The sequence below is a fragment of the Colossoma macropomum genome, unplaced genomic scaffold (genome assembly GCF_904425465.1).
Source record: "Colossoma macropomum unplaced genomic scaffold, Colossoma_macropomum, whole genome shotgun sequence".
Classification (NCBI taxonomy): Eukaryota; Metazoa; Chordata; class Actinopteri; order Characiformes; family Serrasalmidae; genus Colossoma; species Colossoma macropomum.
In genome coordinates this window covers 30274086-30301108 of record NW_023494788.1, presented here as the reverse complement: position 1 = coordinate 30301108, position 27023 = coordinate 30274086, and the positions used below count along the sequence as shown (strand labels likewise).

Genomic DNA, 27023 nt, shown 5'->3' with positions numbered 1-27023 from the left:
CACTGTGGACAATTCTGACTTGGTAAATTTCTCTAGAATGAAGCTTTTCACATCAAACCACTCTTAATGACTGCGATTACATGTTAACCAGTTAGTTATGCAGTACATAAAAAAATCAGTGCAATTCCCTTTTCGGATTGGAAGGATGGAAGAGTTAAAGTGACAGTAGAGTGCAAAAAGTAAAGAGTGTACAAATTTAATACTGATAGATTTGATATCATACTTAGATTTGGAAACTTAATAAGTTTCCTGCTTTCTTCCTGATGCTGTATAATGAATAAGTAGTACTTAATGGCTGTTTTTCTCCCTGGAAATTGAATAAACAAAAGGGTGGTCACTGACTTTTGCACAGTACTATATATATATATATATATATATATATATGTGTGTGTGTGTGTGTGTGTGTGTGTGTGTGTGTGTGTGTGTGCGCATGTGTGTGTCAGGGACAAGAAGAGACAGACAAAAGGAAGAGGCCTAAGCTTTCCTTCTCTCTCGAGACTGCTATGGGAAGACTGTGTACACTAGCAGAGCTTGAATAATTAGCAGGGTAGATGTATAGTTGCTGTAACACTAAAAATAGACCACTAGTCACCCCCTGCTTGGTGATGAATGTGACCAACATGGAACAATTTGACACACAGTATAGCAGGGTCTTCTTGGCTCCTAGACCCCCCTTCCCAAGCCTATCAATTTTCGAGAGGATAGCTCCCCAGGGGTCACCACCATGCCAGCGTGGTCTGGCTGGCGTTATCACAGAGTTACGAGCTCCAGTTACCGCATGGGGCCAAAGGTCAAAAAGCAGCCATTGATTGGTAATGGTGAGACAGAACCGTCTCAGTGCTATAAGGCACTATCACACAGAACACAAACACAGAACACAAAAACACAACAAACACACAGATTCTTCAGGTTTATTGTACCTTCAGAGTGGAGAATAGGAAACTAGATGATGATCAGAGTGGAGAAGTGGACTGTTTTGTTTGCTTGTAACTTCGGAAGCCTCGGCTAAGGGTGATTTATATGTTCTTTGTGTTAGCAGAGTCAATGAGAGTGTTTGAGCTGTTCTGTGTAAAACGCACAACACAAAAGAGCAGACTCATAACGTACTCTGTAAATATTTCAGCAGCACTCTTATTTCATTGTTAAGTTTTGATTGGAAACAAAAGTGTCAAACTCTTGTAAAGCCTAATAAACATTATCCAGTCAGATTTTTATTTCTCTGTGGTATCTCAGTAGATATAGCCAAGCAAGCTCTCCCAATGGTTAAGCCTTTAGAGTTGAACTGAAGGCCTACTCTGTCAAATTAACTACTAACATATTTAGGAACTGACAGAGGAATCAACCAGTCATGTTTTGATTTCCAGTCGGTGGGACCAGTTCTGTAAGAGAATTCACTCTAGAGCTTCTGAAAGTCACTGACTGACAACACAAGCCATAGTCTAACGTAGTTGCCGTCAGTAGTTAAAAATGGAAAACAGCGGCAGCTCTACGCTAGGGCTCTTTAATGAAAGAGGCATTACTAAATATTCAAAAAAAAAACAACAAATAGTTTAAAATAAAACAGTAAATGTCTTTTACAAGCTTTAATGTCCATGCTTAATCTACAAAGATGTTAATGTGAATTATCGTTAGCTTAGCGCTAACATGTTACTAGAATCCCATAAGGGTGCATGCAGAAATTAGCACCCTTTTCACATTTTTGACCAAGTTTTGACATTTATGGCCTGAATTGAAGATGTAACTCTAATTCACCACTGCAGCTACATCTGAAGACAAAGAGTCTGAGGACAAATGGTCAGTAAGCTCTTCAAAACTTGAAATCCAAAAATAAAGAACTCACCTACTGGCACACTCAGTTTTGTATTCACTTTCTACAGCGCCTGCACAAAGTGTGCTGCATAATTAGAAAGCATCATTATTTTTGCGAGCAGGGCCTAAAATTTGACGAGGGCACGGCATTACTTTCCTCCCATCAGCCTCTGCCATTAACGGTGTGTGTGACTTCATCACAGCTCATTCATCAAGTTATAACAGCTCTCCATGGAGAATGGACTCAAACTAAAAATTTTCAGCCTGTCCCGAAGGTCCACCTGGCCATCCGCTGGCCGTGTTTATCCTGGAGCCCTGAGCTCCGTACAGGTGCTCCTCACAACCAGATAACAATATGGAATGTGAGTTTCCAAACACAGGTGCTTCTTATGAAAGCGGGGAAATGGTTCGGATTGCAGCTGTGTTCGCCAGGCCCGCGCTTATGAAAACACACAGGAGTGCAGGAATTTGATAGAGAATCCCATCAGCTTAGCTGTTCTTTTGATATGATCGCTAAAGCACAGCATTTGCCTGTTAATCTTCTTAGCTTATTTTATATTCAGATTAGTGAGAAAAGCATGCAATCAAGTAGCTGAAGTACAGTCTTCAAGGCAAACCTATTGGCTGGAGTGTGTATTATTAGAGATACAGGACTTATATGTGCCTGCATTTCTTTTGCAGAAATCAAATTCTGGACTCCAGGGTAGAGCAGAGCCAGAGTGCTGACGTCAGTAAGTACATTTTTAGCTTCAAAAGGGTTTAGCTCAAAGTCTTTTTCAGCCTACCATGGATGGCCTTCCTATAACAAACAGCAAATATGAGATAAGTCCATAGTGTGAGCTAACAAGTGGCCTATTTTAGGGATTACCGGCTAAATACACAATATATAAAACCTGAACAATAAACAGTACTGTGGAAAAATCAGAGACCACATTACACTTTTTTAATTTCCAGTCAAAATGGCAATTGAGTACAAGTTATTCATTTTCAGATACTTCTACGGAGACAAGATACAATATAAACTGATTAGGAAGGGGAAGGTCAAAGGAAATTTATTAAAAAAAAACCCAGGATTTTCCTAAACTGGAGTTCAGAAATTTGAGCCCAGATCTGATTTAGCATTATTTGGATCAAAAGCAGAAAACTTAATTAAATTCAAGACTGAATTTTGGTATGTGGAAAAAGCTCCCCGCAGATTTCTTTAAAAAACTGAAAGCAAGTCTCCTGAAAAGAATAGAAGCTTTTAATAAAAAAGGGGCAGACACATTAAATATAGAGAAATTTGATATTATATTTAGTTATTGAGGCTTCTGTGTAATTTCCTGTTAAATATATGTTTTCTGCCTTTTTCCTGACAATGAAAAATGAATAACTCATACTTAATGGCTGCTCTGACTGAAAATTAAATAAACGAAAGGTAATCCCTGACTTCTACTACTGTATACCACACATTGTCCGTACTGAAAACACTGTAGTTATACCAACAACTGTAATATTGTCACTGTCGTAACAAAATCCTGTATATTCAAAATGGTGGCTTTATAGGAGAAGAAAAAAAGGTCTCTTTATGTAACTTTATGTAAATTTTATTCTAAGTACGTCTGGTTTGTTTATCATGTAGTGTTTCCACAATGTGCAGGGCAGCTGGGGCTTTCACATGGTGCAAAGAAAATAAAAAATGGAGTTAAGCGGTTTTTGAAATGACAGTGATGATATGCTTTAGCGTGCTGAGAGGTGGCTGTAAGGACTGTGCAGTGAGTGTATCAGGTCTGACTGTGGATGAGTGGGGAAGGGAATGCGGGCGTCTGCCTCCACACCCATACTCCTGACCACAGGGCCACTCCAATAGGCTACCAGCGGCCTGCCAAGAAAAACCTGCCAGCCGTGAGGAGGCCAAGCCACAGCTCCAGCATGGACCTGTGGCCTCCCCGAGCTCCACACACACTCACTGCTCACTGCTCTCCTGCTGCAGGCCTCCCAGAGAGATTGGGGCGGGCTTGGAAAAAGAAGGGCAAAAGTGCCGTTATGTAGGAGTAGGTACATAAGGAGAGAGGGAGAGAGGGAGAGATGGTTTGGAAAAGTGAGGAAAAAGGGGGCATTCACTGGAGCCAGGCAAGATTATGAATAGGAATCACTAGTTGAATGTTTGGAACTAATGCTTTCAGTAACATGAAATCAAAATTGGTGTAGACATGACTTTAAGATGGTAGTACTATGTTTTCAAATAATTTGCAGGAATCTGTGAAAAAGTAGATGCGTACAGAATGATGAATGAAGCTGTAGATGATTAAAAAAACACTGTAAAAACAACTACTGTGAAATTTAGTTGCTTAGTTGCCAGAAAATTTCTGTAAATATACAGCATTGGCCTGTAAAACATTTTACAGTAATTTTACTGTGGTAATAACATTAAAATAATAATAACTACTGTGAACACAGAAAATGTTGGATTTTTTACAGCTAAAGAGTATGTCAAGCATTAAAATATAATAAACTGAATATATATGATCAGACGTAATAGAGTATTTGCTGTGAAGGTCAGTTCAGATGCCTGCACCTCACTGGACACAGCTACAGATGATATGTACTCACTAGCTGAACTACATCATTGCTTCTGCTGTACTTCTACATCAAGGCCTGCTACCCATTGACTTGTGGGGTCTAAAAACCACAAACACTATAGCAATACCCACTAGGGGTGGGCAATTTGTCAATATTTATTGTTATTGAGATAAATTGTCACATTAGGTCAAAATAAGTTTTTCTGAGTATACTGTGGATATCATCAATACTTAAAGAGCACTAATCAACTGCATGATTCACTATAAAGAGAGCATAATTAGTCTTGTTTAATTGGATTTAGTGTAGGTCAGTATGTGAAAAGTTGAATAAAAATGATTGTACTCATTGTTTTTGATAGCATATATTAAATGTGGCACTGGTTAGGTGTTTTTCAGCCCTCAGAAAATAAAATATCATGATGAGTATCATGTATTCTGAAAATATCTTGAATTATCAATGAACCCACCTGTCATATAGACTATAAAAGTTATACTAATCTACTTAATAGTTTTTATCTCACTATTTTATTATGTCTAATTCACTTAAATTCTGGAACTGTTCTGGACCAGTGTGAGTGGTGGAGAGGTAAGAAGAGAGAGAAAAGAGAGGGATGCAGTCTGAATGGAGATGTGCCGAGGAAAGCCTGTGTGTCTCTCCTAATGACTCCAGCACTCTAACACAGTAGGTATGACTATGCGTTTCAGGATAATTGATTCTTTTCCCTTAAAGCTGGACCACCAGGGCCTCATGCCAACATTCCCCACAGCCTGCTCAATGGGCCCCTTTGTGAGTCAAATGCAAGTCAACAGCTATTAATTAGCACGGCTCAGTTTGAGCAAGGGCTGCCGGTGTCCACAACAGGATGACCAACCAGTGCACTGCAGACATAACGCTGCTCTCACTAAATACTGACTCAATTAGATTCACCCGCCTCTATTTATATCCCCGAACTTCATCAAGTCAAATTAGATGCAGAGAGGAAGCAGAATAAATAGAGAAATAGAGGAACCAATGTAGACACTGAACACAAGGGGACTGAGAGAGAGAGAAAATAGCAAGAGAGAGAGAGAGAGAGAGAGAAAGAGAGAGAGAAAATAGTGAGAGAGAGAGAGAGAGAGGGAGAGAAAGAGAAAGAGTAGGGAGAAAGGGGGCTGGGAGAGTGTGAGAGATAGAGTGAGAAAAAGGGTAGAATAGGGAGACAGATTGAGAAAAGGTAGAAAATAGATAAGAAAGAGAAAATATACAAAAAGAAACAAAGGGGAGAGATAGAGAAAGAGGAGAAGGAGAAAGATAAAAAAAGAAAGATAAAAAAAGAGGCAGAGAGGAAAGGGAGGAGAGAGAGAGAAAGAGAGAAAGTGATAGAGAGAAAAAGAGAGAAAGTGACAGTGTGAGAAACAGGGAGAAAGAGACAGAAAGAAAGAGACAGAGAAAGAGAGAGTGAGAGAGAGAGAGACAGAGACAGAGAGGAAAGGGAGTGTGAGAGAGATCAAGAGAGGAGATAGAACCAGAATATATGAAGAAAGAGCGTAGAAGAGGGAGACAGTGAGAGAGAGAGACAGTGAGAGAGAGAGAGAAAGGTAATAGAGAGAAAGAGAGACAGAGTGAAAGTGTGACAGACAAAGAGACAAAGAGAAAGAGACAGAGAAAGAGAATGAAAGAGAGAGAGAGAGAGAGAGAGAGAGAGAGAGAGAGAGAGATAGAGAGAGAGAGAGAGAGAGAGGAATTTAGGCCGACTGTAAATCAGGCAATCATGTATTCCAAGTTGCTGCCTAAAAATACATCACAACAAACGAACAACATAACAAATCAAACACTCAGGAAAGTAGCAGACAGAGGAAGCAGCTGAGTGAGGTCAGCTGGGAGTCAGATGCAGTGAGTGTAGTAAAAAGAGAAGAATAGAAGAGCTGGATGTGGATAATCAGGTGAAAGGAGTCGTTTCGGAAAAGCCTGAGAGGACACATGACTCACCTCTCCTCTATGCTTTCTCCTACCTACAGATCACTGTCAGGACTTGTACTATTCATTACGTTCAGTAAAGCACTTTACTACAGTAAAGCACATGTTGTGATTAACCTTCAGAGTCATTATTTCATTTCGCCACACATTCAATTCAATTGTATATCTATTTTATTGTGTCACTTCTTTTCTCTGTTTTACTAAACTTTACAAACCTTCTGTATTATGTTAATGTTTAATCATCCTGTAAAGCTCTTTTTAAACTGCAGGACTCTCTGCCATCTAAGAATAAGTTAGTCAGTTTACATTGTAGTCCATTAAATTACTGAATAGTAAGCCATAAGATGTAATAGGTCTGGAATTTTAAGGGGTAAAAAGTGCATTATATCTTACTATTATCATTATGTAATTGCATAATAAATGACATTTGTATATACATTAATTTCTGTCTCAGCAGGTTTTGCTGTATCAACTTTTTTTTCTGTTTGTTTTGATATGAAAATATAATGATGAAAACATGGCAAAAATGTACATATTTTCTTTTCACAAGATTGTACAGGACTGCCTGCATGGCAATACCTTTTAATCCAATTCGATTAATTATAAAATGCCTCCTGTTTCACTTACAAACACAAATGTTGCTTCACAGTGGCGTGTACACATTTTGGCAACGCTAACGGCTGAGGCGTTTCAAAAGGGCATTTCGTGGGGACACTGCTGGTTCATATTAGGATTTTTTCAGTATATAACAAAGTTATTCTAATATTGTGGTACTCTGTATGCAGATCTGATTTCATTGATACAAATGTAGTGTATATAAGACAATTATAGAACCAAGAACAGAACTGATCCTTATAAATATCCTATTAAATAATTACATCAACAGTGTAATATTATTAAACTCTTAGCTTATCAGTAAAATATTATTATTATTATTATTATTATTATTATTATTATCATCATCATTATCTAGTCACAGAAAACTACTCACTCTACCTACATCTTTTACATATGGTTTTTGCAGCCAGCTTGTAAAAGGGGGCAACTCATCTGTAAATCTCAAAGCTATCTAAAAATCCTAAAGGTATATGAGTTGGTAAAAAACTACAGAAAAACTCTGCCTGATCAGCACTGTGTGTGCAATTCAGACCACACAGTGACTGTAACCATGGCAATGTAAATAACTCCATGGTAGTGATCTTTGTTTTTTCATTTCTTTTTTTAGGTTTTTATTTTCTGGCAGGAGTTGGACTTTACATTGAACCAACACATTGGGTTACAGAGGTATACCATTCTTTACAGCAGGGGTGACTGCCATGATAGTAAGTGTGTTATAGTTGAATGTACAGAATGGTAGAATGAGACATCTTCTCCTATCTGCTTGCCTGGATTTTGACTGATCTGGTATGCATGGGAATTCATACGCTAGTCAGCTCTGCCAAAATATTTAGTAAGGCCATGGGCTACAGGTCAGACAAATGCAAGGAGACAGTAAAGGAAGTTTCTATCAACTATTTGGATGCAGTCTTAATGTCACACAGATGCACTGGTGCTGTCATATGACGTAAAATGAAAGCAACAGGCAAAAGGCCTGTAAGATGAGGCTGGCGTTTTGAAATTTGTTTATACAAATTTATAATTTTTTTGAAATCATTTATACATTTACAGACACAACCTGCCCTCCAGGGAGTGTTATTAAGCATTTAGAGCATTTAGAGCTCTCCAAAGAAGGCCCTTTAAAATTGGAAACAAAAGAGGCAAGGGACCCCCAGTGATGCTTTGATAGAAAGTTAGGAATCCGCACCTTCAACAGAATTTCTCTGCTAGTTTCAGTGAGCTGCTAGTGAGAAAAAAAAATGCAAAAAGAGATATTTTAATGCGTTAATGTGATTAGGGACCAGTAAACTGGTAAAGCCAAAAAACAAATGCACACAATTTGATCAGCCAAGACATGTTTGGTATCTGAAGCTTTCTTTAGTTTTGCACTGAGGCTACAAGGCTAATATAGCTAACATGTAATGGAAGATTATAGCCACCAGTTTAACACTGTGCAAAATGCATGCCTTATTCTATATGCCTTATTAATTCTATATGCCTTATTAATATGCCTTATTCTAAATGCATGCCTAGACCTGCTTATCTAATGTTGATCTAATGTTACCAATAAAAATGCAAGCTTTAAGATGGTTGCTACTACTGTTTATAACATTGAAGAAACCACATTAGCAAGCTTATTTAAAACAATACGCATGAAGGGAAGTGCATGATTGTTAGGAACTTGATGTAAGAGGGATCACTGTGTACTGTGAATGATTTTTGACTGAACCACCTCTTTAAAGGTACTAAGCATCAGCATCCATTCTCTGCCTACCCTTTCCACAGGCACAGTAGGTGAGCGGCAGCTCCCCCCCCCCAGGTCCTGTCTCTGAGGACTGTAGCCATGCTGACAGACATGACGCAGGAAGCCGTCTGGAGTCAATTTGCTACGTCAAAAGCTCTCGCTTATGTAAATAAAACTCTTAAACAAACAAACGCATTTTTTGGGGAGAAGCGCAGAGCTCTCATGAGCGGAGCAGGCTCTCTGTAGATTATGGGAAATATCATTCAGTTTTGTTTAGGCCTTTGTGTTTTTTTCACAGTCAGATTTTAGCCTGCTTTCCCACCATCACTTTTCAGTGGCCTGTCTCTGAAAGAGCTCTATTATATGAAACAATGTGAGATTATGGGGTTAAACTCTGGGAAATCATCTTGTATGTGTTACAGTGGGAACCGACAAGGACCCTAAAAGCATCTATAGAGGCCATCCATCTCATGCCTGTGCGCATCAAGCCAGACACTGTTTACACAGATGGTGGTTGAGTCTCATTATTCCAGCGAGTTTGTGTGTGTGTGTGTGTGTGTGTATTTGTGTGTGTGGCTTTCGCGAGTGCGGGGAGGGTCTGATGTTTATAAGCTGAGGGAGAATTGAGGGGAATGCTGTAGAACGGTCCGGATCAAGGCAAACTTCCTCTTACTGCGATCAGGATGATTTGCAGATGAGATGGTGCTGCCGCCGCGGCTTCCTCCCATGGGGAAAACAACCCATCTGCTTCATTTCTGTTTAATGATCTCACTTTCCACACAGGCCGTAAAACAGCTCCAATGTGACTTAATGCTACTGCAGGTACACCGCACTATGCCACCGCCACCGCTCTAATCTGTCACAAACAATCTACCCAGCCTATTTCAATAAACAAATATATATATATATATATATATATATATATATATATATATATATATATATATATATATATATATATATATTTTAATGAAACATTAAAACTGTATTTATGACATTTTTCATGTAATAAAATGTGTAATGTCTAAGCACAGATACTGTGCAAAAGGTATAACCACTAAAGAAAATTCAAATTTAAAAGCTATCTTCTTTGGGCATTTGTTTGCTCAGAAAAACACTAATATTAGAAAAAATATACATAACGTCAATATTATGTTTGTCAATGTGTTTGTTTAACCATTTCCAAAACATCTCCTCATTACAGCACAGTATCATGTGTAGTTATCATCCAAAACCTGTTTGGCTAATCAACACTTTAACACTTTACTCAATGTATTACGTTAAATCACATGTGCTGCTGAAAGTAACAAATCCATGTAATGTCCAGGGGCTTTCAGGAGAAATTAAATGTTCTTCAAACCAGCTCACATGGTATCAACTACTAATTTTTGTTACTTAAAGAGGCACTCCACCAATTTAAAAAAAATCTACATAATTAAATGGTTGAGATGTAAATGAAGTCATTCAGTGTGGTTTGATGTGAAATACTCCATTCTAGAATAACTTACAGAATCAGAATTGTTCACAGTGGTGGTGATAGGAACCAGATGTTTAAAGAGTTTAATGCCTCTGAAAGCTCACTCAAAGGTTGGTAAAAGGGGGCTAACAAATCATGCAGACAATCAGATGGACTACAGTTTGCACCTGTAGAACTACAAAGTGCACCTATATGGTAAGTGGACCTGATAAAATGGAATCTAGATACAAGGAGGTGTACCTGATGAAGTGGCTGGCGGGTGAATAATTATAGCAGTTACAGGTTTTGACTTATCATTTCAAAATAGTTACTAATTTTCTCAAACATTTTTATCCTGAGATCTATCAAATATGTCAAAATTGTGGATTATTTACTCAAAATTTGATTTATTTAGGAATTTGACTTATTTTAAAATTTGGACTTACTACATTGGCAAAATTTGTTATTACTTTCAAAATAAGTAGGATAATAAGACATCATTTCAAGATAATAAATGAACACTTCACTTCAACATTGTAAGTGAAAATTTAGAGAAAATAAGTCATTATTTTTAGATAAAAAAGCATTATTCATTTTGTTTTGATGTAAAATGTGATGTTCTAGAGAAGCTTACAAGCTTACCAGGCATCCTAATGGAAATATAGCCATTTTATTTTTCATCCAGTGACCAGTGAACCTAGACACATCTTTTGAGTTTTTTAACTAACCTTGCAGGTTGTAACAAAACTTTCCCAATTATGAATATTAACAGAAAACTAGAAACATTAGCAAGGTTAGAAAAATACTAAAACAAACTTGTGGAATTAATAAACTATTGTTCATAGTATAAGTATTTATATAGCTATGTGTTGTAGCTATGATGTGTACTTGCCAAGCTAGTTTAGCTAGCAGTTACTCATAGTATAACAATATACTCATTATTTCAGACCAGCACTGTTGTAAACTCGATTTCACTGTTCTGGGCTTTTGTCTTTTTTGTGAAATCATTGCCTTTTCTGAAGTTATCATAACAAACCACACTGCACTAAGCAATTTTCATTCAGCTTAATTTACGTTTTGCTTTGGCCAATGAAAACTACCTTCAACATCAGTCAGTCTACATCTTCAGACTGTTTCAACATCAGTCAGTCTACTCCACCCCAAATGGCACCAAGTGAAAACACACATTAAGCGCAACAGGCATTACCAGAAAAAGGTTTGAGTATAATTGCTGCAAATAAATGAAACCTGTAAATAAAAAAAATGACAGATTTTGACAGAGAATATCAAAGCAGTGTTCAAGAAAAATGAACACTTTCTCCAAGTCTTAGATTCCTTAAGACATTCACCTTCAAACATAAGGCACTTGGTCATTGAGCAAAATAGAACTAAGTAAATAAAGGTAACTAATAGCTCAGAAAACTGCCGGTGCAATGTAAGCACATCTCAGAGAACTGTTCATTTTCATTATATTTCCATTATATGATGACAGATTGCATTTGAGATATTTCTATTATAGGTGCATTGCAGAAAACTACTTAATCTTGTTTTCTGGGTTATACTGTGATTGGGTGAAAACATCTACAGTCCAGTTATAGAGACTAAATAAAGACATACTGTTGCTCATTTCCTGACTGGCTCTGCTCTCTCTACTTCCATGTGTTTCTGGATGATTGTAATTTTAAATATATTAGACACGTGTGCTTGTCTGTAACTATCGGCACCTGGCCTACTGCACTCCTAACATCTGCACACCAAACACTGTCCAACACACACACAAATACCGCATGCCATGGGGCAGCTTGGCCTCATATGCGGCTTGTTTACAGCTTTGCTGGGCATGGGCTGCACTGTAATAGAAACCGGGCGCCACGCTCCTCACCTATCAGGTGCTGTGGGTCAGAGGTGCCACATGGAGCACATTAGCATTCCAGCCTCTAAAATGGAAGAAGGCTGGGACAAAGTCTGTGCGATTCAAAAGGAGGGAATGCTGTGTGTAATCAGTCAGAAAAGTATGGAAAAACATTTACAGTTTGTGTTATAACATGATTCATTACCCAGCAGGGTAATGAAGCGTGCTCGCAAATTTACAGCTGACCCCTCTCATCCCGGACATCACCTCTTTCAGGCACTTCCCTCTGGTAGAAGATTCAGGGCCACCAAAAGCAGCACAACTAGACACCCTAACAGCTTTTTCCCCAGAGCTGTGGTGCTCATTTACCACAGGGGACACTTCGCTCTTTAAATTTAAACTGAACCTAACAAACCTCCTTAATGCATCACAGGATGACTCCTTCTGTAACATAATGTCATTCTGTAATATTCTATTCATATGTGTGCTTGTCTGGCCTGTTTAGTATGTCACATCATACACGTGTGCACTCACCAAGACAAATTCCTTGTATGTGTGACATACTGCGCAAAAAATAAAGTGATTCTGATTCTGATATCATCATAACTGGATTGATGCTTTAAGGTCAGTGTGTTAATGGGGCTACGGAATGTTGTGACCCTGAATAATGAGCGTTTATTTACATGGCAAAAATGAATATCTTGACAAGTGACAGTTAACATGAAGGCAATATCTACTATTTCTCACAGTGACGTTGTTGTAAGAATATAAGATTATTCAGTCTATTTCTAGTCATTTAATAAAGGGAGCTTATCAACTGAAACAATCTTACTGAACCACCTTCACGCATTATTTCCTGAAAAAAGCAAAATGATCTGCCAAAGCAGAAAGAACATTTCATTGGACGACACCACAGTTTCACAAATGTACAGAAACAGCTAAGTCATCTTAGAATGTTCTTAACCTTTTAAGACTGAACGTGTTGCCACCCACATGTTGCGCTTAAACTGAAATGACTTTGTAGCCATTTGACATCTCAAAAAACCTCAAATTCCACGTTAATCTAGAGAAGCTGAGTTTTCTGATAGTATAGCATATGTGTTATAAACCCCTTGAGATCCAAGGCCTGATCTACACTACATCACCACATCGGTAGAGTCAGCTGTACTGCCCACCCATTAGATTACACTATGTGCAGATCAATGATCAGCACATTATTCTTTAAATTTAATTTTGGTGTTGCTTTTATCATCACTTGGTAGCCAAACAGAGGGTAAATACATCATTCAGCAAGAATTTAAATACAGGGATTTAGCTTCAGAGGCCCTCCCACACCGCTCTGGTTTCGTTTTGAAAACCTGACTGCCGACATAGCATTAGCGGGTTCAAAGGCAACTACAAGTTCCAGCATGACTTTTGAAAACAAAAGATTTCCGAAAAACAGGATTTTCTTCAAAACGGGTGCTGAAATACTACAAATGCTTTTCGAGGGCAGTGATGACAATGCCAGATGCACTTGATAACTCTCTCTGTGTCGCTCTACACAGCTAGATAGCAATATACACCAACAGTAAGAGCATAACCTAAAAATGCCTGCTGACAGAGAAATGTTGATGTGATTGATTGTTCAGATGATTCATATAGGTGGTTTTGTTTTTTTGTTTACATTGTCTTGTCAGGAAAAAAATCAAATTTCTGTTTTTAATTCAAATTTACACACTGTTTTTGACCTTGTACAAACAAGTATGTATTCATAAGCTTAAACCAAGATAGGCTTTTTGACAACAAACTAAACTGATAGGGAAAAAGTACTCAGATACCACAAATGAATAGCATCAGTACTTTGTTGCAAATCAGCTGTTGGCTGTTGATAATTACAGCACTGAGATGTCTATGATAACAAGTAATTAGCTTTTTACAGCATTTGTGGTTCAATTTTGGCCCATTCCTCTTAGCAAACCATCTTCAGTTCCCCAAGGTCATGAGGGTCATTTTAATAGACTTGCTATTTCAAAATCCATAAATCCTCCATAAATTTTTAGTGGGATTCAGCAGATGCAAGCACTTTCAACTTCTCTTTTAGAAACCAGTCTTGAGTTATTTTGGCTGTATGTTTGGAGTTGTTGTCTTATTGAAATGTCCATTTTCTCCCAGATTCAGTTTCTTGGCTGATTAGATTTAATTCCCTTCTTAAATACCCCGGTACATTGCTTCATGCTCCATGTTTCCTTCGATGATGACTAACGTCCCAGTTCCATTTGCAGAGAAGCAGCCCTGTGTCATGATGCTCATATCTCTGAACCTGTGAGTCTGGTGTTCCTGGAATCTTATGCACAACCCAAGCAGAAAGATGATGAACAGAGGTAAGAGTTATGTTTTTGTTTTGTCTGAACAGAGTATGTTGTTCCAGAAGGGTCTTTGTCTAAATTGTGGATAAAAGCTTGTGTGCAAATTTTAGTAGTGCATCTTTCTTTTTTTTTTAGCTGTGTGTAACTGCTTTCACACCATCCCGTAACTGTTTTCAAGTGACTGCTGGCTTCTCTCTTATCTCTTTTATCATTACTCTGAGAGCATGTTATGAAATCTTGCGAGGTGCACCTGTCCAGGGATGATTTGTTTCAGTTCCATGAACTGTTCACTTGCATATTATCAAACCAGTTGTACTAACAGGGATGTTTAAGGTCGTTGCTATGGCTCTGCAGCTTTTTCCATTTGAGTGTTGTTTAATAACACTGTCCCAGATAGTCTTAAGTAGCTTCCACAGTTACTACTTGTTACTTTAAATCTTCCTAGCCAATGGCAATGTCTTTTATAATGACAGTAGGTCCTATTCACTTGAAAAGAAGTTTATTATCTGTGGTAATTGACTGTATGCTACAGATGTGCAAACAGTGATTAGGTTGAAGTATTCCTTTTATCAGAGAAGGTGTTATTGGGCAATCCTCACTTTTTTTTACATGTGTGTGACATACTCCTGGTGTCACTATCTTTCACGTCTCAGTTTTTCTCGCCCCATCCATCTTCCTCCCTCTCTCCGTATCTGAGTAAATTTGTAGCAGGCCTGAGGTTCAGGCAAGGCCCAGGCCCTCTGCATGTTTCGCATTGCAGGCATACTTCCACACTGTGTTTTGCTAACCTCTGCCTGCTGATAAAGGGCCAAAGAGCCTCAAAATAGGGGGGGGGACTCCTCCACACTTACAGTGACCGAACGTCTGCCGAGCAACTGGAAAATAACAAGAGCTCATCTGACAGAGGCTGCACTGTATGATGTGGTGGTCAGGAGCTAGACCAATCCTGCAGGGAGAGCATCCAGTCCTGCAGAAAAGCCTCTGCTTACGTGGGTTTGAGCCTTCAGTGACATCTACATTTGTCAACATTTCCTCCATTCATGCATTGATGAAGTGAGTGGAGAAGAGGCAAATCTTTAAAATAGATGCAGCTGAGCGTGTAACGCCTTACCCTACTTTACAAAGAAGATGGTGAAGATTTTCCAAGGATGAGCTATGGTAAAAACAGTAAGAAGACCAGTACAGAATGAAGAAAAGAAAAAGGGAGGATTTCTCAGTTAGCCAGAGAACTTAACCTCTTCAACTGCACACTTAACATTCAGTTATTAATCTTAAGACTTATTTTATTTTCATAACGACTATGAAAAGTAATATTCAAACTGTGTACTGTAGGCCCACATATGGACATTTAAAGCAACATCTCACGCAAGAATTGTGTGATGCTTTATAGCACCACGTCACACACCAACAACTACGGCTCTTCAGCCAGCTTTATAAAGAAGCTAGCTCTGTGTTCTGAACAGGGACATCATGGTAAAAGGGACCGAACAAGATGCTGTCCGAGGAAACAAGGAAGAGAAAAAGAGAGTAAATCTTGGACTGGCTAAAAAGATAAAAATGATGCAAAACAGATTGTCAGCCTAATCTGCTGCACACCGGTCGATTATAATGCGGTAATAATTTCAATGCAGTATCTTACAATCAAATTGTAAGAAAAAGTGTATTGATATTTTACATTCTATCAGTGATCACATTTCTCTCTTCTGAACGTTTTTCATTTGGTGTCTTTCGTGGAAACTTCTGTCAGTTAGTAATGGCTGATACACTGGTTTTTTCGGTGTACTGGTTCAAATTCCTCTTAAGGTATCAGTTCTGTCATTACTGTTATCCTGGTATGCTACAGATAAACACAGACAAAAAGAATGTACATACAGCGCAAAACACACTAATTCCCATGAACTGCACTCTGAGGTAAGTTAGTTCTGTTTGTTGCCGAAGGAGCAAACAATGGAGTGTAGTGAGTTAATGAGTCAAATGGGGAACAAAGAATTGAAGGTCTCTTAGGCTTAACTTTTAGCTTTTAGCTTAGCATGGAGACTAGCCAGTTTTCCATGCACACCGCTTATGGCGCTCCTCGCTCAGCCAGCTGCTTCAGGTGATGCTGTGTTCTTGGCCTACAAGCCAAGAGGCTCTGCAGCTTCTCAGCTAACACTGACAGCATGAATAGCATGTAGAATTTACCAAATTGTAGAGTCTCATGCTTGTAGATGGAAGTTTGAATGTAAGAGACAAATGACTTTCGGACATAACTTTAGCACCATTTTTGCCGGTCTCAGAAAAGCTGAGGCAAGTCTGACACTTGTCTTTATATTAGTCATTTCTATTGTTACTTTTACACCCAATACAAATTTTTTAGATCTACTTCAGTTGCTAAATATGGTTCTTATTAAAATGAAGGCACATCCCAGGATAATACATCATTGTTAATCTACCAATCTATCAAATAGGTTTACTCACTTAAGCATCTTAAGCATCTAAAGTGCATACAAAAACTGTCAGTAACCTTAATTATACCAAGATATATATTTTTGGCCATACCGCCCACTACTCCTGTCACTGATCATACCTAGGCTACAGCGGGCAGGGAGGGTGCAGGCCTTACGACTGGGCCTTTTTTTTCTGAGGAGCTTATAAATTCTAGGGGTTGTGATTTTTAGGGTTGGTTTTGTTAGACGGTTGGTGCAGCAGGCATTAAAAAAGCATGATGAGAGGTTGGGAACGGTCCTACTGGGAAAGTCTCATACATTATCCAGCTCACTGAGAAATCCTGTTTCATAAATACATCCCTGGAGAGAGTACTGAAGGGATCCAGACTAAGAGAGAGAGGTGCAGTGAGGGGAGGAGGACTGAGCCCTTTGATGGCAAGTGCCCACCAGGTTTGGAGTCCAGGTCCGTGCAGGCGTATTATACTCTCTATGGTTACACTGAGGCAGCAGTAAATGAGATTTTCCTTTACCCACATTTCCAGTACACACATGATCTTTTCTATCAAGTCTAAATATGTGGATCTTTTCCAACACTGGACTTCATCAGTGTGTTTTTCAGCACATGTTCATAAGCCCAAGGCTTGAATAAACATAACAGATCAGGTTTACAAGCCAGACAGTGACGGAACTGTAAGAGCACAGCTCAGACATACAACATTTCAGATGACAAGAGTGATCCTATAATAAGCTTAGGTACTGATGTGAGAAATCCTTATTCACTTTTGTGTATACTAGAGGTGCCTTCGATATACAGTCCCTGGGGTTTAAGAAAAACAAGAGCCTCTCTCAACTTTAAAGGTGCACATATGCATGCACACACACACACACACACACACACACACTCACATCTGTACACTGAATATACACTGAATTAGGTCAAACTGAGGTCCCACAGTAAAAAATAACTATGTAAAAAACAATTAAGTAGTCAGACCTTACATATTTCCATGGAAATTAATAGAGAAAGTAATAAGCTAAATATATACAAAATCATCATTTTATAGGGTACTTTCTGTTGGAAGGTGGCTGTCCTAAACCCTAACATGTACATTTCAACTTGTGAAAATAATACTTACATGTTTAATTTTTTTCAGTCTAATTTTAAGTAATAAAACTAATATAAACCTAAAAAAATAAAAAATTCAAATACTAGTTAATGCTATTCAAAAAATGCTGCCCCATGTTTTCATGTCTTATTTTAGCCACACCCCTGCATTTTAGAGCAGGAAGTGAGACTGCATCCCTGTCCCTCATGGCCACAAGGTGAGCAGTTAGTGTCCCAAAATCTGAAAATCATTGTGCAACCTTAAGAAAGGTCACTACCAAAACACATTTTTTAAATTTAATTATTTAATTTCATAAAGATATTTTTCATGGTATAGGTTGATGGGAGTGGGACTTGCATGTACAAGAAATATCCATGCTATTTTATTATCATTATTACCTTTATTACAGAAATGACAAAAATGTATTTTCCATTATACGCCAGCTGTTATTCTTTTTTAAAAAACCTGCTTTATCCAAAATCATTGAAAAGGTATATACAGCATTTTAGAATTAAACTCATTAATATTTTCACCTCTGAAAGTGTGAATTCAGTTATGATAATCATTTCATAACATAAACTATAAATATTTTCTTGACCTTTCTGAAAAAAAGACTGATTACATGCAGGGTTTAACAGTTTAAACAGTGACCATAAAAATCTGATAGACAGGCTTAAAAAAAGACAGAATGGAAATGGCTTTTTAAATTCTTTTTACTTTGTGTCATTAATACCAGTGTTCCTATATCTTAAAGGAATACTCCAGTGTTTACCAGCCTAATCTATATCTGCCACATCTGCAGCATTAAGTTGGCCTGTCCCGATCATGAAATTTTAGCCTACAATGAACTGCCACATAAACCATTGTAATTAATTATTTAATTGTCCTTTTTTGTTCATTGCAACTATTAAACTACAGCCCTAAAGTGGTCAATCTATCTTGCTTCCTAGCAATATTGATGACAAATACAGCTTGAGTTCAAATAAACAAATATTACTAAAAGCTGGCTTCTAAATTTGTTATAGCACCAGTAAGATCCCAGAACTTCTGCTGGTTTTTGCTTTCTTTTTCACATTTACATGCATTTGCCTTGACCCCACAGATGAAAACACACCCAATTCACATGCTATGTAAAACCATGTGAAACCTAACAACAGTGGAAAATACTTGCGATCACCTTACATAATTGTGATCAGGTGATTATGTAAAAAATGTGACAGGCCCACACATTTTCAGTTACCACAGATAATAATAACTTCAACACAATTTCTTGTATTTAGTATAAGAAAACACATTCATTCAAAACACACTTACAGTAGAAGCCAATGGGCACATGCCTCAGCAGCTAGGCTGAAAAACTTGATCATTAAAGAATGACATATTTAGATTTGAGCTGCACTGCACTGGCCAAACTGAGCGACTATTAGTGGGTTAAATGTGTTAAGGGGTAGCCAGACAGGACGCTAGTGGTGACTGCATGTATGATTGGGTGTCTGGACAGGACACACACACACACGGCCTGGCCTGGAAATAGCTCTACTGGCCTGGAATGCTCCTGAGAATGCTGGGGGCAGAATTCCATGCCCAGAGAGGGAATAGTGGGGCACTGGGTGGGAGGCCTGGGGGGAGATGCAGCAGAGCGACTTGCAATCGATCAATCACTCTGGATCATTTGGAACATCCCTGATGTGGTCGTCTGGCTGACAGCTTTGACTTAAGGGGGTCTGAGTCCAGGCCGCAGGCTGTCTGCACCTTGTTGCTGACTTGCCAGTCACCTCTCCCAGACCCCAGTGCTAGCAGCGCAGGGGCTTTCTTCCCTCGGCAGAGCTTTGTGAAACCAGATCCCCATCGTCCATCTCCTGGCACCAGGCACAGACAGGCCTCCCATTAGAGAATCTGCCAGCAGATGACCTTTGGCACAATGACCCCTGGCTCCCCCTCCCTGCTTGTCCAAAATGAGGATGAAAAAACACAGGGGTCATCCATATTCTACTGGGTCATCAGCAGCTACTGACCAATCGGTATCTGCTATCTCTGTTCCTGCCTCATCAGGAATGGCCACAGGCTCACATTTTTGCCATTTTTATAAGAAATCCTTGCATCACTTGAGGCAAGTCTGAGTTGAGCCTTAAAGTTTTTAGTGGAGCGTTTTAGTTTGTTATTAGCTGCAGGCATTGCATTGTGCAAAAGTAAACCCTTACTAAAAACCTGTGAGCCTTGACATGGTTTCAAATGATGAGGACAGGAGTAAAACAACGCATGCAGAAAGTTCAAAGGAAAAAGGAAACAACTTGAAACTGCTGGTTGGTCTGTAGTTTGTATAGCAAGTATGCTAGACAGTTAGTGTAAGAGCTAATCCAGCTGAGTTTTAATGGAATGTGACTGTAACTAGACTAGCTAACAACGTATTAGTTACTGCACTACCTAGCATATTTGCTATCAAAACCACATGCTAGCAACCAAGTTGTTTTGCTTCTTTACTTTAATGTACTGTAACGCTTCAGCTGATCAGACTGAAGGTGTTTTTATAATGAAAGGCTCACATTATTTGAAGCCGTATTAAACGCTGCTGCAAGATGCAGAATAATGCCATTGCTGTAACGAGTGCTCATGACTAGAGATATGCTGTTTGATTCATTTTGACACCGTGTTTCAGAAGCGGCTTTAGGGGCATGGTATACAAAGCTGTGCCGCGCGCACCATTAATAGGACATTTGTTGTTCCTGTTGTTGTTTATGTTGCCGTTGTTGGTTTAATATGTGTTTATGTGTTGGCTGTGTTTTATTGTGTTGGGCTGTGGGTTAGTGAGTGTGGGTTTGTGTGTCTACTATAGAGAAAAGTTGTATGGCCAGAAGTGACCTTCCCCGCTATTTCGTCTGTTTTTCAGTGGCTTTTTCCACTTTTTTAATTAATGAGCATTTCCTTGGGTGGAAAAAAATGGCATTCACTAGTTCTTCTTCACAGATGCCACAATATTCAAGTATCTGTAAGAGTTAATGATCAGATTTAGTTAGCTGCAGAGGAGGAAAAATGATAAAAATAATGTGGGGCTGTGGATTTTACTTTTTAGGTGACAGCACGGGTGTTGCACAAAAATGTAGCATCACACAGAGTAATACACCTGAAAACATTTTTAATTATTCAAAAATAGGTATAGGAAATCTGTAGGTTTTTGTATTAGATGTCTCTTCAGATTAGATTCATTGTTTGAGGACCTTTAACATCATCTAGAGAAGTTAGAGTAGTTAGAGTAGTTAGCCTACTAAGTGCTATTTCTGCTTTCACAGCTGCTTCCTTAGCAACATGTCCTTGGCAACATGCTAGTGTTCAGGCACTAGTGTTTTAAAGTTACAAAGTATAACATATATGAGGAAACCCATTGCTTTTACTAAACCCTTAACCTGTATATTTTCTCTGTGTCCCTGTGATTAAATATAAGGAATATCCAAATAGTAATTTCAGTACTTGAATACTGGCACCTCAAACACTTAAAGGGGACCTCTATTATGCTTTTCCAATTTTTCCCTTTCCTTTAGTGTGTTATATAGCTTTTGTGCATGCAAATCATCTGCAAAGTCACAAAGCCCACAGTACATGCCAGAGGGAGAAATTCTCTCCCATAGAAACCACTTTTCTCACCTGTCTAACTGGCTTATTGGAATTCCAACCTTTCTCTTTTGTTACAAGATGATGCAATCTCGTAAAGCAATGCTTATTGCCCGCCTACTGGCAAGCTTGGCATGCCCTCTCACAAGAGAGCTACAGAGTAAAAAATTAACCACTTTGAAATGTCCTGCAAAGGACTGCCTTCTAGCTTGCGAGGGGGAAAAGGTCTACCAACTTGTTCCACCTGACTTTCAGGATGGAACACTGACTCGATGTGATCGAACAGAAACGACACCACTGTAAGAATAGCCACAGCAGTGTAACAGCAGAGCTTTGCAGGATGCTGCTTTGGTGGTTGACCAATCAGAACAGAGTGGGTGAACTGACCAATTAGAGCACAATGGGTTCATCAGGATGAGGGGGGCTTAAAGACACAGGAGTTCTAACAGGGCATTTCAGACAATACAGATGTACAGTATTAGAAAATAATATGTTTTGGCACATTGAAGCATGTACATTTCATGATGAATGGACCAAATTTCATTTTGTTTTTCTTATAGTCTAGTTTTGAAAATTGTCTGCTCCTATACTTCACACTACAACATGGATCTGTGGTTATATTGCATGCCAGTCAAATGCTGTTATAGTAAGTGGTTCTTGGCCACTTAAGGGACAAAACTCTCTGACCAGATTCACTGATGATGTGAATGTCATATATGAAAAACTGGAAAGGATAGGATTTACTCATTTACGGCTTTAAGGTTAGCAGTCCTGATTTAATCAGTTTTGTTTATGTTTTTTTTCTCAGGCTGAAATTTCACAGGTCTTAAGTCCAAGTTCAGTCATGATTCAGTCTAGTCAACAAGTCTGAGTCACTGACTAGAGTCCCTATCTCTGCAAAATGGTAGCTTCATAAAAGGGAAATCCACTGATTTTTCCAATCTTTTGTATAATAAACTGTTTGGATTTACACAAAATTATTGAGAGCGGTTTGATGTGAAATGCTCTACTCTATACAGTGGTGGTGATAGTTTCCAGACATCTGAAGAGTTTAATGCCTCTAAAACCTCCCTCACAGAAAGTTATTACATGAAATGGTTATATCAGTTAATCTAACAATATTCTATTTCAAGTAATTATGGGTCACTTGTATTGGTCCATTGGTCAAGGAATGTCCCTTCAGTGTATAAGGCAACTGGTAAACAATGACAGTGATGCCATATGTGCACTTACATACACATGCACACACTCCCACATGCAGTGTTGGTGTGTCTTACAAAGATTCATCCAAGGAATGTTATATCAACTGTTTTCTCCAGCAAGTGAAACGCATTCCCTTCGTTCTCAATAATTGAAGCAGTAAATCTACTCAAACGGGGTGGGCGGACATGTGCGTGAACTATAACACACCGCCGACGGCTGTGGACCGCCTCAAGTTTCAGAAAGTGCTCAACTGTAACTCGAGTTTGATTGGTATTACTGCCTGCTTCCCCAGTCCAAGCGCTGATTATCCACTATATCCAGCCATTCCATATGCAGTGGACAGAGCAGATTCCTGGCCTCACCCCTGGGGGCTTCTGGCGGTGCTGCCCATAGGGCCTCGAGCTCCTGCCACAACAACATGGCTGGGAGGACAACTCCCTTGGCCATGTTTGTTCAGCTGGGCCGGCTTTGTCAGTCAGTATCAAACTCCTTGTTCCTGCCCCTCTGCTGTTATTCTTCTTCTTGTTTGGTTTCTTTGCATTCGTACGGTTTGTTGGTTCTTTCACGCTTTGTGTTGCATCAAAGTGAGCTCCATTGTTTTCTGCTCTCTGACAAAAAAGAGGTCGGGAGGTCACTGATAAAGGAGAAGCACCTATTACCTGTGGAGCTGGGGTTGCTATAGCTGAATTTAACCTAGATGTGTAATATTTGCCATAATTAAATGCTGAAACTATGAATTCTTGAGGTTACAGTAATTGACTTGGTATGCTGATGACTGTTGGCTGCTTAAAAAGCAGTGCATGCTGAAACAGCATTCAAAGAGAACTCAGTCAAACCTTGGTGAAAGACACGTCTTCTGAATATATAAGTGAATAATGAAGTATTGTCATTATATCTTTATCAGTGCAATGTCGATTTTGCATTCGAGACCTAAACAAGCCGAATATTCTTTCTGAATTTCTGCATGTGACATACACATGATGATGTTACAATGATATGATGTGGTCTGAAAAACTCCCATTAAATCCAACCCGACGCCTCTGACTTTTAACTTACTATTTCAGGCTTTACAGGTAACTCGCAGCAGTGCACACGAACACACACACACACACAAACACACACACACACACAAACACACACACACACAATATTTTAGCATGTTTTTTTCTCCTGACTCAGTAATGACACCTTTTTCAATGTTACATAGTGCAGCTCCAAGTTACATCAGTAGATTTAAAGGGCTCCCTACCAACAATAAGTGAACAACATTACTGACCTGCAAAGATGCGTAAACGTTTGCGGCGTGGGGGTGGCCCGAGTCCCGAAACTCCAGTACACTCATCTTCATCATCACAGTCGCCACTTTCCAGACCCTCCTCATCCTCCGCCCCTTGGTTCTGCCGGTTCGGATCTCTCCTCGCAGCTCCCCCTCCTGGACGAGCCTTCCATCGCTTCTCTGGTGAAGTCACCATCCGTAACAGCTGTGGAGACAACAAATGGAAGGGGATGTAAAAGAGCCTCAATGTCCAACAAGAACATATTTGAAATATTTGAAATAATGGCTTTCACTGTCTTCTTATTACTTATTGTGTTTACACTACTACACAGCATCACTGCTACTGAAAGATACGTATTACACATTAGACATATTTATTAACCCAGTTAAACACATATTGGACAAACTGAGCTCTCAAAAAGAGCCTTCTTTGCAAAATAAAATTGAATAATTACAGTGCCATAGTGCTGTTATTTATTTCTCTAAACAATCTATACTTGCTGGTGAGAAATAACAGTAATTTGGCTGCGGTTAGGCAGGGATGTGTAATTTGTTGACTGGATCCGACTATTCCAAGCATGTTGTGACACTGATGTTGTTGTTGGCCCACAGGACTTTTTGGAATGGTTCTATCTGTGCGATCTGAAAACATGAGTAAGACAACACAAAACGGCTTGCGTGCTGTGAGATCATTATTGAATTTGGTTATGAGTTTAGATTTCATTATGGTATAAACGGGCCACCTCCATCCTGTCCAAAATGAAACAAAACATATTTTCGTGTTATTTACACTGCCTTCACGTGCTCTGTAGAAGCTCCCATTTCCCCACTTGCAAAGTGAATTTCTGCTTTGAAGCCAGAAAAGTCACTTCTGAAAAGTAATTTTAAAAAAGGTTATTTCATTTGTTATAAATTATAAATTTGTTAGATTTGCTGTAAATTAAGTTATGAGATACATTTGGGAAAGGGACCACTCCCAAAACTCCTCCTCCGCCATCATACGCCCTATAAATTCTCCCCTCTCTTTTCAGTTTCCTGTGATGAAAACTTTGCACACCACAGCTACATCCGCACTCGAATCCAAGATCTCAGACAAGCTCATGAAAAGCTAGTATCAAACCAATCTGGAGTTCTTTTGGAAGTCGGGCTTCCTCGACCACAGCAACTCTGCCCAGAACTTCTGCCCGAGTTTCTCAGAGTTCCCCTTCTCTGTCTCAAGCTCAGTCAGGGGCATAGTCCAAACTCACAATTACACAGTTAGATGTTCACTGATAAAGTTATTGGACATATATTGCAGTTGCTTGTAGTGTTAAATACTTGTAATTACAGTACCTGTTAAAAGTTTGGATGTACCTGATTGGACATATCATTGTTACTATTGTTGCTGATGTTGATGTTATCAGTGTGTTGCTTGGTGTAAACTGTGTCCAAGGAGGGTGGGCTTTGCACTTAACCAGTGGTTTAAAGTGTTTACCCTCCTTGAATGCTGTGTCCTCCTGCATTACCCACCCTTCCCCATGTTTGGTGTTGGGTTAGCACTGGACTGGGCATTTTTTGCTCCTGTTGTAGTGCCTGTTCGATTAAAGAGCAACTGCCCGTATGCTCAATGTTTTCTGCATCTTCTTCTGCACCAACGCTACACTTTCTCTAAATTCCAAAAGTCAACTTAAGTCATTCCGAGTGGTTTGATGTAAAATGGTGCACTGTAGAGGAACATGCAAACTTGGATTTCTTTACAGTGCTGGAGATTAGAAACCAAGGGTCGCAATGTCTACAACAGATTTTATTTACTATAGAAAAGAACCAGCAAATCTACATACGTCTGTTAGGCCTTGCAACACCTCACACACACCTTTGTGCCAAAAATACATTAAAAATATGTTTTAGGTCACAACTTTATCTCAAAACTATTGTAAAACAATGTCTCAGGCATCATAACCATTTCACACGTAATAGCTTTCTGTGATGTAGCTTTTAGAGGCATTAATCTCTATAGACGATTTATTCCTATCATCACCACTGTAAACACTTCTGACTCAGTAAGTTACTCTAGAATGGCGCATTTCACTCTGAATGACTTTATTTACATCTTATCCATTTAATTATGAACAAACTGTAAAAAATAGATGGAATTCCTATTTTGCAGTACAGTCCAGTTACATCAAATGTTTTAATTCAGGTAAATAATTAAATAAAATAGGCAACATCTAATATATTCTGATAAACGAAGATTTGTATAGCAGTGGCGCTACCACTTAATGTTTCCACTTTTGTTTAGTGCCTCAGACTCTGAGCAGATGAAACACATCAGTTTTGAATTGGAAACAAGGAAAAAAAGTGTTCTCTGTTTATTCCTCTGCTTTTGCTATCGACTTTATAATGTAATGTTATGATGTCACTACTCAGACTAGAAATAGCAAGTAAATGAAAAACTCATGAAAATGTGTGTATTCACTTTCTGACATGATATCCAGCATTGTTGCCTCTGTTTTGATGAGCTGCATTCGGCCAAATCATTCACATAAACGTATCTGACTGGATGAACTGCAGGACTGCTACAGAAGCCACGCTGGTTCGTGTTCACGTATGTCGCTTAAATACAACCTTCTTTTTCCGCGTTTTTAGTGCCAAGTTCACTTTTTCACAGCTCTTCACACCCCTCTCTGCAGAAACATGCAGTGTAACTCATTAGTTCATTTTATACCCAGAATGCTCTGCAGCTACAAAAACACTGCAGGAACACCTCAAAATAAACTCATATCATCAAAACATCAACACTGGTGTTCTCGCAGCAGGAATACTTTGCCAATCACAGCACAGTCACCTCATAAACCACTGCACTAACTCTAGAAGTGACTAATTTGTATAGATGGTCAACAACTGGGTAGGACTTCAGCTCAGATAGTGATTGGCCTGTTTACATATATTCAATTAGCAGTTTGTCACTATAAGCATTGCATATATTATTTGCTATGATTGTTGTTTGGTATAGTATTTGTGATTTAGTAAATTGATGTGCGTATTATATTATTTCACTGGAGTTCAATGGAACACTTTTGTCACAGTGTTTGCATGCAAGGGA

General features: G+C 38.9%; 1 protein-coding gene across 1 annotated transcript in view; it reads right to left on the bottom strand.

Moving 5' to 3' along the window:
- gpc3 (glypican 3) overlaps positions 1-27023 on the bottom strand; it is a 219749-nt gene that overhangs the window by 6094 nt on the left and 186632 nt on the right. Inside the window, exon 7 of the mRNA XM_036569138.1 lies at positions 23942-24146. Within this exon, the coding sequence (XP_036425031.1) occupies positions 23942-24146 (205 nt within the window). The remainder of the gene's footprint in view (positions 1-23941; positions 24147-27023) is intronic.